This window comes from Cupressus sempervirens, chromosome 5 (genome assembly GCF_028749045.1).
Source record: "Cupressus sempervirens isolate cs-2001-9-10 chromosome 5, ASM2874904v1, whole genome shotgun sequence".
In the NCBI taxonomy this organism is placed as follows: Eukaryota; Viridiplantae; Streptophyta; class Pinopsida; order Cupressales; family Cupressaceae; genus Cupressus; species Cupressus sempervirens.
The window spans coordinates 141558577-141572595 of record NC_143122.1 but is presented as its reverse complement, the minus strand read 5'-3'; the positions used below and the strand labels follow the sequence as shown (position 1 = coordinate 141572595).

The window sequence follows — 14019 nt, the reverse complement described above, 5'->3', positions numbered from 1 at the left end:
CCCAGTTATCCAACCTCGGGGGAAGCCTCCTTGAGGCTTAAGTTCAAAGGAGAGCATTCCATGGTAAAGATGTTTATCGCAAGTCTTCGAGAAGGAAAGGATCGTGTGGAACAGTGTATGTAAATGAGATGGTGTTGAGTTTGCAAACAATGTTCTCGTTATAATTTTTGTACAAGAGTGTCTTCTATTGATGTATTTGAGTATCTATATAAGTTTATTAAAGATATATGTAAAATGTAAATAAAAGATAGCCTCCTTATGTGGTTTTCTTTATTGATTAGCTTGTTGCTTTAAAGCGAAAAAGAAAAAAAAGATTACTATTGCTTTCATTTCCATTTACAAAGTTGCATTTAGATGTGAAAAGAAAAGAAAAGAAGTCTTCCATTGTTAGTCTCATTCATCAAAAGGTTATGTAGAGCAAGAAATTTTTAAAAATATTGTCGTAAAAGTTGGAGAAATTAGATGTATTGAATATTAATTTTGTATGCATGAAATCATATTCTTATCTTGTTGTTTTAAATTAAATATGTTAAGTCTCTACATCTTCAAGTTTATCATAACTAGATTGTTAATTTAAATGGATAATAAATCTGCTTTTTTTTTATTCAATGAAATAATTATCTCTAAACATTGACATTAGTTTTTATTTTATTTTATTGGTAAGAGGCTGAAACCAAGATTAGTTATTATTATGTGTTGTGATTAATTATTATTATTATTTATTAAGTTCGAGAACCCAAGATCTCCCCACTAAGAGGCTCACAATTTCGCATTGTGTTGTAGGCTCTTGTCTTAAACATTGACATTAGTTGTTATAGATATTATATTATTTATTTTTATATATCAAATCTGTTTTTTTCTGGAACTCATATATATACAACATATAAATTGTATAAATTATATAAATTTGAATTTGTAATATATATAATATATTTTATATATTCCAAATTAAATATTAAAATATTAAACAAATTCAAAATATATATATATATATATATATATATATATATATATCATTTTTTTTTAGTAAAGGGGCCAAAAGCCCTGTTGTTTTTTAGGTCAGTCGGCTTGGGTGCGGTCATGGCAGGCGCCACAACCGCAACTCTCTTTTCAGAGGGCAGGTTTGTGGAGGTCACCACGGCCAACCGCCCTCCTCTCCCTCCACATGTGGCCTCTACTACCCATCGCACCACTACCACCCCCGTGTGCCACCCAAATACAACCCTTGCAAAAATGTCATCCTTGCATGTTTTAACAACGGCATTACCGCTAGGAATGAAGGTCACCAACTCTGCGACTTTGATAGGACCGACGTTACCAACTCTGCGACCCATTAAATTGTGGCTCTCCATACCAGCGTCCCTTAAGAAAAAAATATGAATCAAACCTGAAACAAAAGATGAAACCATAAGAATTAGATAACAAATAGAGAAGGTAAAAGAGCAAGAGAGGAGTCTCTCATATTTGGAGAAAGGAACCCTAATTGGGGTTGGGTCTTATGTGGAAATATACCATTCTACCTTTATATTTAATCACTTCAAAAATTGAGAAAAGGGGGTAGCTAACTTTTACAAGTGATCTTTAAGTTTTTTTCTTAAAAGTCGGTATTTGGTGGGAGCCTAATCTTTTAAGGAGTTATTTCTATTTTTGTGGGAAATGTAAGCACAAAATGTGTTATTATGAAATGATCTCAACTAAAGTAACTTTAAAGAACCCTAGGATTAATAGTTGGTAATTAAAACTATATGGGGGTAATATTTTAGTGACAAGGATCGTTATTATTAAAAATGGAGAGTACAGATATATTTTAATTGAGTAAATTATATTCATACTTTGCAACTAAATATTATAAAGCATTTTATTCATTATATATATATATATATATATAATCCAATATATTAGCTTAGATATAGAGTTAATCTTGTTAGAGTCAATGAATAGATTAAAAAAAATTAGTAATTATTAGTAATTTTAAGTGTTTTGCTCAAGTTTAATAATAGATTATTTTCCAACTTTAGTAAAGAGGGATATTACTATAGTAATTGGTTGTTATTTGTACATAAGTGGAATATTAAATTTGACCTTGGAATAATGCATAAAATTGATTCATTTTCGTTAAATGTTAAAATGCAATCAATTGAGTTCATGCATTATAAAGTTTAAAGTTTAAAGGATTTAATTCAATCTTCTATAGATTGCTAGTAAATCATTTGGAGGATTAAATTGTGAATGATAAATAAACCTATCATATGCTAATAACCTTATTAAGGTTATTATTCAATTAGTTTTATTGTTACCCTACTTAGCTTGATGTTTGTACTTCAACTGAAATTTTACTCCATTGAACCTCAGGTGAAATCTCAACAAGTTAGTAAACCTAGACATGTCAACTGAAGTCTAGTTAAGATACCAACCTTAGTTGTAATACTAGTGGTTAAATTTACAGTTGAGGTTGAAGGCCTAACCCATTTAATTGCATTGGGTTAAACTTTTGCACCATATAGGTTGAATTTAGGTGATAATGATAAGATTAGTAGGATTCAACGAACCTAATTGTGTAACCTAGGAGGGAGGTTGACTCGATGAACCGTGAGATGGGACAACCACCCAATGGGTGTTAGTCATGATGCCCCTTAGTTTATGCGCACTTGGTTATCATGCTATACTATTAGTTGCACTTCAATTGTAGACCTACTTAAGGTCAGTGTATTAAAAAAAATTGGTGTGTTTTTGCCCTAGATTTTGTGCACGACAACGTAGCATCCAATATTTGGTATGCTGGACTAAAGTTATTCCAACTACAAATAATGAATGGCTCTTTCATTATTTAGCAATTGAAGGCTACCTTGTTTTGGAATCATTTCAAGAATTGGACCTCGCAACTACTCAGTTCAAATTGTGCAACTCATTTGCAAAGCGCACCAATAAGAAATCCTCCTCAAAGAGAAACCAAATGGGAAATGTTCGTAGATCTGGATGACAGCTCGAATGAAGAAATCATCCCGGTTAAGCATAAATAGCAAAACCTTGAATCTAGCCATCACTAGTTTGCATATATTCTTCAGGTCAAAAAGTGCCTTTGGTCTAACTAGCATTAATCTTGTATATAGCATAAAACTCAAGTTTTGGTTTTACTTTAGTATAAGATTAGGAACTCCTAGTTATAGTAGTACAATACCTAAGTGTTATGATAACACCTTTGTAAGGAAGACATGGATTTACCTATTATTATCATCCTTATGGTTTGTTTAATTTTAAATAGATGATATCATAACATACTGAACTCTAAATGAAAAGGTAAGTAAATTGTAAAATTATGTTCTCTATTGTTTCTTGTTAACCTGTTTGATTTTATGGTTTTACAAAAATTCTATTACAACGAATATACATTTTGATAAGTATATATATAATATATATAGTTATATAAGTATATAAATATATATATATATATATATATATATATATATATATATATATAAACGTACTCAAATAATCTTAAGCATAGATGCTTACCTACTTTTAAATTTTAATATACAAAATTTGGATATACACACCACACACACATATATAGATATATAAATATATATAAGTATTCATATTGACAGATGTTTCTACTTTTTGATAACTAACAAACGAACATATAATTTAAATATTTTAGGTCTCTGTCTTAGTTTTATCGTTTCAATCTCTAATTGAAATTACCATTCTTGTTTACTAGATTAAAGAAATATAGACAACGCCAAGTGTTAAGCATTATGGAGGTATAGACTTTGTCAGAAAATCTTTTAGTTAACCCAGTTATAGATGTATTAATAGAACTTTTGTTAGAATATTATAATGTTTCTTTAATGGTCATCTTAGTCTTTAGTTTATTTGGTAGTTTCTATTTTCATCTTTAGTTCATGATTTATTTTTTTTAAACATCGTCTTTGTAAATCTATTTAAGGAGCCTTCATCTCCTTTGCTTAACACAACTACAACAACAACAACAATTTACCATAACATGGTATCAGAGCACGTTGATGGGATTTCATAAAATTTGGAAAATTTTCTAAGAAAAATTCAAACTATTAAATGTGATTAAATATATTGCAGATTATAATCAGAATATTTGAACTGGATATATATGAAGGTGGTGTCAAATCAATATTGAGAAATACTGATCGTGAATTCACAAGTCTAATATTTTCTTAATGGTATTTGATCTATAACAGTAGAGCATTTATTGATTTCTATGCTTTATTGCTTGGCCGATTATGAGTACATATATGGTACCGGGGAGACAAGTCTTGGATGGACATGTCCATACAAGACATGTCTCTTCACTAAGTGTAATTAGTTATGCAGAACAGACCAATTCCAATCGGTGTTTGTTATTTAGTTTGATTTTGATCAAACCTCTATATAAGGATATCGATTTCCATACAGATATTAATCAGACTTAGATCTGATTATATATATACTTATAAACAGATTACATGATCATGATTCGATCAGTATAAGAACATTATGCAGAACAAACCGATTCCAATTGGTGTTCGTTATTTAGTTTGATTTTGATCATAACTCCACATGCGGTATCAATTTACATAAAGATATTAATCAGACTTAGATCTGATTATATATGTACCTATAAACAGATTACATGATCATGACTCGATCAGTATAAGAACATGAAATGTCAATGAATAATCTGTATGAACAGATCGATATGCTTGGATAAATCGCAGATTTAGTGGATGACAATAATTTATCCGTATTCTAACATATGTGTGTATGTATCATTATAGGCTAAGTTATATTGGTATCTATGCATGTAAGTTATGTGCAGATTAAGATTAATTATGTTGTCGTCCAAATTATCTGAACAAAGCTATTTCTTCAACACAAACTTCTTCTGATTAGGAAATTTTTCCAGAAATTTTTTTTCAATTTTTTGAAATAAAAAATGTTAGTATTTTACAAAAATTGTGGTTCGTCTTCAAAGCTTTTTGCTGGGAATTGCAAGCTTGGTTGAGGGATTTGACTACGCGATTTCTTGGTTTAGGCAAAAATCTCTGATTTTTGAAAGTTGCAAGTGAGTTGCATGTGAGTTGCATGTTGTTTGCATATGCATTTTGTTACTTGTGTGTACTATTTTAGCATGCGAAGTCTCATATTTTGCCGCATAAAGGTTTCTTTGTTTGGGTTTCATAATTTTTCCCTTAATAAAATTCTAATGGATTTTCATAATTTTTTCCCTTCAAAATTTTCAGATGGGTATGGGTTTTCATAATTTTTCCCTTTAAAAAAATGGTTCTATAATTTGCAAAGTTGCCTAAGATTCCTTTGTGGGTTTATAATTTTCTCCTCAAGAATTATTTGGTGGGTTTATAATTTTTCCCTCAAATTATTTGTTGTCTTTTGTCGTTTTTCCTATTAAAAAAGCGAAGCTTTGTATTCTCTAATCCATGTCTTGGATTATGTTGTTTGGTTTTGATTGATTTTTCACCTCAAAAGTCATGTCCCATTTTTACTGATTTTTCTCCTAAAAAAATCGTGGCTTTTTGCAATCTGTTTTGGGCAAAGTAACAAGAATCGGAATCAGATTGGAATCGGAAAGGCTGAGTCGAATTGTGAATTGGCCATGAATCGGAATCGAATCGGCTATGAATCGGCAAATTTAAAAAACCCTTGAAATTTAGAGATTTTAACAATTTAAAACTTATTTCATGCGCCCTTTATTGAATATAACTTAAACACGCTATAACATCATCAAATAGAATCTAAAATACATAAACAAGGAACATAAATGATAAATCCATCACATATGTAAAATGTAAATTATAGCTTAAGTAAATAGAAATCATAGGATCACAATGAGTCGTGACATATATATATAGAACTATAAATGTTGTCAAATCATCAATATATGTAAGATGAAGATCCATAAAACCAATGACATCAAATCATAAATGTATGTAAGATGAAGATCCATGAAACATACGTCTATCTGTAAACAAAAGGAAAAGACAAGTCTATGTGCTCTAGCTCTAGCTCAAGTCTATCTCTCACCTTTCCTCTCTTTTTGTCATACTTAACAAATAGAAAGCCTTTTAAAGTTATAAGAACAAGAAATGTGAAAAGAAATCATTAAAAAAGTTGTACTTTTTTATGTTTTTAAGTTGCCCAATTGGGCTGCCCGATTTTTCCAGCAGATTCATGGAGATTCATGGCAATTCATGCCAAAAAATTGCCTAGCTCGAATCGAACCACCGAGTCGCATGAATCGTTGCGATTCTCGTTATTGTGGTTTTGGGGCATAATGCTCACCTGCAAAGTTTGGAGGGCTTTTTGATTTTCCCTCAAAATCGTGTTAGTTTTCTCAGTTCTTGTCTCTATCTCTAGGGAAGAGCAGCTTTGCTATCCAACATCAGATTGGAGTTTTGTGAGGATTTCTAGTTAAATGTTCTGTTGATTCTAGGAGGGTTAGTGGCAGACTCATCTCAGTGGAGGAGTCAGTGGCAGGCTCTTGTCTCTTGTTGCAGAACATTTTGAAGAAGGGGGCACTCTTTATATTTCATTTTCTTGGATGGCTTCTTGGTCATTAACATTTTGCAAATCCAGGAAGGGTCTCATTAGCAGCAAAATATTTTGAAAAACTTGAGACTAAAAGGTGGCAGTTAGACAATCACCATTAAGGAAGGGTATTAGAATATTATAATGTTTCTTTAACGGTCATCTTAGTTAGTCTTTAGTTTATTAGGTAGTTTCTATTTTCGTCTTTAGTTCACAATTGTTTCTTTTAGAAACATCATCTTTCTAAATTTATATAAGGAGCTTTCATTTTCTTTGCTTAATACAACTACAACATCGATTTACCATAACATTTTTTACAGCTAATCAGAATTTTCAAACTATCTTTAAAACTTTCTATAAATTGCATCTGTTCGATTTAGTTTTATTTCCATTGATAGTTTTAGTTTTCTTTTCTTGTCCCTTTGAATGGCTAGATTCAATATTGTTCAAGTGTCATTGTTTTTCATTCTCAATTGGCATTCTGAAAAATATTCCTACACCGCTGTCAGGAATATTATGCTAATAATTATTATTCGATGTGTTAGTCTTTTCTGCAAACTGGAGTTAGTCTTCTTTCTTTACCTATTTATCTTGGACTTTTCGTATCTTTTTCATCCTTATTTTTCATTCTATGTTTTAATGCTTAGAGGTTTCCTCTCATTTTTTGCTCCTTTTTTATCAGATGCTATACAATTTGTGTTCTGATCTTACCCTCTTGTCTACTTGTTCTCCTATCTTGGCTCTATATCGATTTTTACTATGGGGCTATTGTGGCCTTGATAGTCTGTTTCTTCATGGAATATACTTCAAAGTCACAATATCCCCATGGGATGAATTCGATGCCTTCGTTGTTTTCCCCTTTGTCTCCTTTGTATGGAAGGTTTCTTTTGGGCTTTATTCCTGGTTTCTTTGGTTTTGTGCTCTTCTTTCTCCCTTTTTTTAATTTCCCTTGACCGTCTTTTCCCTCTCTATTCCTTTTGTTTTCTCAGTGCTCGTTTTTTTCTTTAATGACTCTTTATGGCATCTCTCAGCATCTAGACATCTAGATTAATTTTGTCCAATCCCTCTACTCGTTGCTTGGGGTGTCCCATGCTCCTTAGTCGGGTTTGTTCTTTCTTGATGTTTATTTCCTTTTAGTTGTTTGGGTCAGGCCTTCTTTGATTTCCTCGCTCCCTTTTTTTCTATTGTAGCCTTTTCGATTTGTCATTTCCTCTAGGCTTCTTTTCCTTCATCCTTTTTCTTCGGTTTTTGTTATGTTTTGGTTTGTTTTGATTTAGCTCTTCTTATCCTCTTGTTTAGCTATCTGTAAATTGCATTAGAAATTTGGCATACTGACAATCTATAACCGGCAAGTTTTTAAAATAAACTTAAACAGTCCTTTTCAATGTGAGTGAGAAATTATTTGGCAATTTTATCTCAAAGCGAAGATTTTTACAAATATAACTTATAATGGTACGAGATTTTTTGTACTTCAGCCATAGTAGAAAGCTGCAATAAAGTATTTTGATGATACAGTCTTAACCTCCTTCCAGGATCGAACTATTTTACTTCTTGTATGATTAAAAAAAAAAAACTTAAAGAGGATAACCTGTTTTTTCTGGGATTATTCCGAAGGAAGGTATTTGTGGTACATTAAATTTTAAATTTTTTAGTTATAAATTTACTCCTCTGTTCTTAATCTATTATAGCCTTCATAATTCTTACCCTAGATACACAAGACATAATTTTTCTAGGATAAGCATTGTGAAGGCCATAGGATGTTAAGGACTAGCAATTGATGAGTATGGGCACTTTATATTCTGATTTCGAATTTCATAAAGATAATTTCAGTGTGTCTTCGAATTTTTTCAATAGTTTCCTAATGACCTGATCTTAGTTGGCTTTGAAAGGATCAATATTTGCAGGATATTCAAAGCTTCCAAGTGTCTCAAGAAACATACAAAGGAACTCCTGGATCACTAATGATTTTAAAATAGCTCAATTATGAATGTAATCCAACTTTTTTGTAAAGCAATTATTTATGTAAAGGAAAAACTGGTTTTTATTGGAACGTAGCCTTTTGGCTACTTTTGTGCTAACCCCGGATGGGTATTATTTTGCACTCAGATAAGCAGGACTGAAGAAGTCCCAGGCTACACTGGGGGTTTTCTTTCCCCGTTCTTTTTCCCCCAGTGCCTGTATTTGAATGGGGTGCAAAATGTATAAAAAAGTTGAGAAATTATTATTAATAAAATAATCCAAGGCTTCAGCCATTTTTCAATCCAAAAAAAAATCACACATCTGAACACAAATTTGGCAAAAACTCAAGATGCAGCTTATATCTTTGCCCATAATAGGATTTAACTTGAATATTTATTTGAAGATTTGCAGATATGAAATAATCAACAGAATGGGCCTTATCACATATTAGCATATTACTACATTCTATCTTTCAAATAAGGAGGACCCGTACAATTCTAATTGAAGTGTGCACAATAAGTGCATCAAAGCATTCTATTACATTACCTCTTCCATAAGAAGAAAGATTTTGTTACGACGACTCCTAACATTGTCTCTAATCTCCTGCAGTTGCATTGTTGCAAAGGATTGTATTGTTTCAGGTCCTTCTATGATACAGAAACTGCTAAAAAAAGAACAGATTATTGCTTATAAATTATTATAGGCATAAGTTAACTATATGAGAATGGATTGAAAAACAAAGCAGAAATCCATGGCTGCTACAAAAGACCTATTAAAAGTGCATGCAGTTTAAAAACTTAAATACCATGACAGCCAATCTGGAATAATAAGCAACAACAATTCTTCACGCTATATTAACATTCAAAATTTTACAAAAAAACTCTCTTTGGGCCTTTATTCGACAGCCACGGTACTTAGTTTATGAATTAGAAATGAGGAAAATAGCACAAATTTTCTAAGAAAGAACAAAATCTGAAGGCCTTAAAAGGACAAAAAAAAGGCATACTTCATAAGCCTAATAAAACAGATTATCAAGCAGCCCACACTAAGTTCTCCTCTTGCCACTATGGTAAAAGATATTAACGGCTGGAAACCTAGATATACACTATGAAGTACTATGACATGATAAAATAAGATTGACTATATGTTTAATGTTGAAATCTGATTTCAGGCTGAATTCTCAAACAGCAACTATGGCATCTGCCTTCAACTAGAATTTTGAGCATTTATTTCCGATATTCTTCCCTGATATCTGAGACAATTTGGGGTTGAGTTGCATCCTTAAAAATCATGATAAAAAGAAGATTTATGGCCAAGCCAAACTGAACACATCCAAATGTCAAAACAGCAAGTTAGTCAATGTCCATTGGTGAAAGACTCAGTTAATGTTCCCTGCATGAGGGAGAATATATTTACAGACCAATCTTGAGAATTTTGAGGATCTAGAGAAGCGAGTTGGTATAAACAGCCATAACAATAACAAGTCCTTTGCAAAGGAAAGCAATTGCCATTTAAAGACCAGTTTTAGACTTGTATAACAGAGCACAATCTGACTTTGTAGCCATTACATACAAGGTGGTCCACAATATTTTAGCCAGTTAGGACCTCCAAGCTGTCCTTTAAGATAATTAAGAACATACTGACCAAACAGAACATGACCTTGCTTGTGAAACTAAATGGCAAATGGTGCTCCTGAAGTTTGGGAAACCTTGCTATTCTACTAAAAGACATTGAAACTATTTTAAATTCTATTCGATTTTATGTTTGGTGACTTGTACGATTCAAAGGAAGAAGCAGCACTGTTCCTAAATGACAATGTGAAATCAACCAAATCCATCATTGGTTTGTACCATGGTAAAGACAGATCATAACAATCCAAATGCGATACTGAATTTTTGGCAAGCTTGATAAAAATGACCCACTCACATCAGTGTTGGTTGGGCAAGTGTCGTAAATAGTTAGTGCTTTACAAACAAAAAGACTAAAAAGCCATCACTGATTAAACATTTGAGCTTGAATGATTCCCAAAGGAGTATTAACCTGCATTTGGATGATGTTGTAAAGTTCTCCAGTGGAAAGCTGTGATAGAGATCTTTATCTCTGGGCGTTAACATGTTACAGTCACCTTCAGCTGAGAAGGACATTTATGATAAATTGTAATATTAAATATAAAGACGTGTCATATAACATGTGTTGAGGCATGGAAATACGAAGAGTTGTATTTGAAAATAAAGCGTCATGTTTTAAGAAATTGAAGAGACCTTCGTTGTAATGGTAAGAGTCTCTCTATGTGTTATACATATCGCATCAAGCGAAAGGCATTGTACATTTGAACATTTTATGATCAATAAAGTGAGATTTTGTTGTGTGGCTAAGTTTTTTCCCTTCATTTGGAAGGCTTTTCCCAGGGTATCTTCTTGTGTTTCTTATATCTCCTTTATGGTTTTCCTTATTGTTGTTTATCATTTATCTCTGGGTTAAATTTCTAACATGGTATCAAAGCCAGACTTGATAATGGCAACTCAAGAGAATACATGAGGCCAAATATGATTGTTATGTTAACTGGAGAAATTTCGAGTATATGATGACAGTTTGTTGTAGTAAGTTGTAGACCATCAGCTTCACGATATAGTTCAGGGCACCCTCAAGTTAAATGCATAGATGGCCTTGGACATAGGTTGTGGCGCAGGCAAATGGACAAATCACTTGATTTGGAGAACAAAAACCTTGCAATTTTGAGATTCACTGGTTGAGGTATAATATACTTAAAGTTGGGAAAGCGTCTGTTTTAGCAGTTGTTGCCTAGTTGGGGCAATATGCCTCATGTTGTTCATTGGAATCTTTCACATTCTGGAAAAGAGCATTGTACATATGATCATCATCGAAGTGTGCATCATTCCATGCAATCTCAACACTTTCTAAAAATCCCTATATGATATGGCCCTCTCTTCCATTCTGGTGATGTTACTTTTTATCATTTTGGACCGTTCTTTTTTTCTTGTTTTTGATCTTCGTTCGACTTGGAGTGGACTTGTATCCTTGTTGGGTCATCCTTGCTCAAGAATTCAGTAATCTTTGCTATCTTTCATTTGTTTTCATTGTAGTTGTTATATCTGGTCCTAGATTTCTTCTTTGGGTTGGATTTGATCCTTCTAGGATCTTTACCAAAATTCTTGGCATCTTCCTCTATGACTGTTTTTCTGTGAAATGTGAGCTTTTGTGATTTGGTCATCTCCTACGTCCAATCTAAGAGTGATGATGAAAGTTTCAGGGGTATCTCTCAATGCATTCGCAGTTGTTTTTAGAAAAAGCTTTAATATCACCTTTTTTTCATCTTTATGGTTGGTAGCTGTCGTTTCTATTTCGTCTTTATGTCCTTTAGCCTTTCTAGATTATTCTTTTTCTAATTCCCTCTTTCATTATCTTTGTTGGGTAACATCGAGTCATTCGTCTTGAGTTCATTTATTTTCGGTTTTAGTTTCTTGGTGCTTTCATGCGTTATGTGGCAAATGTTCTTCAATTACATATTTTGTTTGGTTTGAATGAGAGAATTGTGCAAGATATTTTCCTTACAAAAGAGGAACGTTTCTTATTTCTCAGAACTCAGAGTAATGGTCGATGAAAGCCTTTGAGCTATTGCATACTTTAGAACGAACATGATGATTCAAGTGATATGAAGGATCACACAACAGGTCGGACTAATAGAGATTGCAGTGTTTACAAAATTCAGTGGAGTTCCTTGTCGAGGGTGCAGGGGTAGCGCCTAGCTAAGCAGACGGATATCATTCTTAAGCATCGAACTGTTTGGAAACAGCTCTGGACCTCGTTTTGCCTCAAGGTTATATGGATACATTATTTCCTTCTGCACTCTAAAGTTGCAATTAGGAAGTCATGGCTATGAATTACGACCAGGAGACTCGTTGTTGGGATATTTGTCATTGTTGCAGGATTTAAAGCGGGAAATGGGGAAGTTTCTATGATGTTTTTTTTGATATTCATAGCTCTAATAATTACTTATAGTCTTGAGATTTTGATCAAAGGCTATATTGAGTAGTAGTTTACGAATATTTTATGTCAAGATTTGTCTGATTTGTGACCTCTAATTTGGCTATCTTTGTATATCTTAGGTTCACTTCAAAGGTGCAACATGTCAGTACAAGTTATTGGTCTTCAAAAAATCACAAATGTGAGTATGTAACAAGGGTGCCTGCATATCCAAAAGTGGTTGAACATCATACTGTTACAGAAGGACATTGTCGTATTGAAGCTCAATCAATCCTAAGGAAAGGTTGGAAACAATGGGCATAACAATCAGTGACTTTATAAGAAAACTCGCTAGAGTTCCTTGTCGAGGGTTGAGGTAGCGCCTAGCTAAACAGACAGATATCATTCTAAAGCATCAAATAGTTTGGAATCAGCTCTGGGCCCCATTTTGCCTCAAGGTTATCAGGATACATTATTTTCTGACAGCTACAATCCGTAGTCTACAGTTGCAATTAGGAAGTCATGGCTATGACTTGTGACCAGGAGACTCATTGTTGGGATACTTGTCATTTTTGCAAGATTTAGAGCAGGAAACGTGGAAGTTTCTATAATGTTTTTTGTGATATCTGTAGCTCTAATAATTACTTATAGTCTTCAAATTTTGATCAAAGGCTATATTGAGTAGTACTTTATGAATATTATGTGTAAAGATTTGCTTAATTTCTGACCTCTAATTTGACTATCTTTGTATATCTTAGGTTCACTTTAAAGGTGGAACATGCCAATATAGATTATTGGTCTTTAGAAATCACAGATGTGAGTTTGTAAGGTGGGTGCCAGCATATCCAAAAGTAGTTGAACATCATACTGTTACAGAAGGACATTATCGTATTGATGCTCAATCAATCCTAAGGAAAGGTTGGAAACAATGGGCATAACAATCATTGACTTTATAAGAAAATTCTTCTTGGTCTAGACATCAAGCTATTCCAGTATGGATACTTGAGGAAACCATTTTTTTGGTAGTGAAAGATTTTGATTGTATTGTGCATACGCATTAGGCATAACAATTCACAAATCTAGCTTCTCGAGTCTTCCTTTGACTGTGATCAATCCTGACAAGAGCAATATTATCGAGAAACTGAGTTTTTCTATTCTATTGTATTGAAGAATTTCATATTTTTTTGTATGTTTAGCTAGTGATCAATCACACCGTACGGGAATAAAAGAAAGTTCTTGAGTTGGGGTTGAACACCTCTTCAATACAATGGTCACTCCAGTTTTCATTCAGTGTTTAGATGTCAGTAGCAATAAAACCTGAGATTATATAGACACATCTTGTTGAGATTCATCATATACATGCAAAACTTCTGGAGTTGTTGGCAAACTGATTGGAGATTACGTGAGAGAATAATGGATTGCCTCCAACAAAGAGAAAGTATTCAATGATCACATTTCTTGTATAGATCATAATTTTTTGTTGGATATTTATGGTAGGTTGATTTTATCTCTCTTGGT

General features: G+C 32.8%; 1 protein-coding gene across 2 annotated transcripts in view; it reads right to left on the bottom strand.

The window, feature by feature from the left end:
• Positions 1-14019, bottom strand: part of LOC149554893 (protein ORANGE, chloroplastic-like) — a 168977-nt gene that overhangs the window by 120518 nt on the left and 34440 nt on the right. Inside the window, exon 2 of one of the 2 annotated variants that reach the window (XM_089828910.1) lies at positions 9064-9181. In XM_089828910.1, coding sequence (XP_089685036.1) covers positions 9064-9181 — 118 coding nt within the window. The remainder of the gene's footprint in view (positions 1-9063; positions 9182-14019) is intronic. The other variant, XM_089828911.1, reaches the window with a different exon arrangement.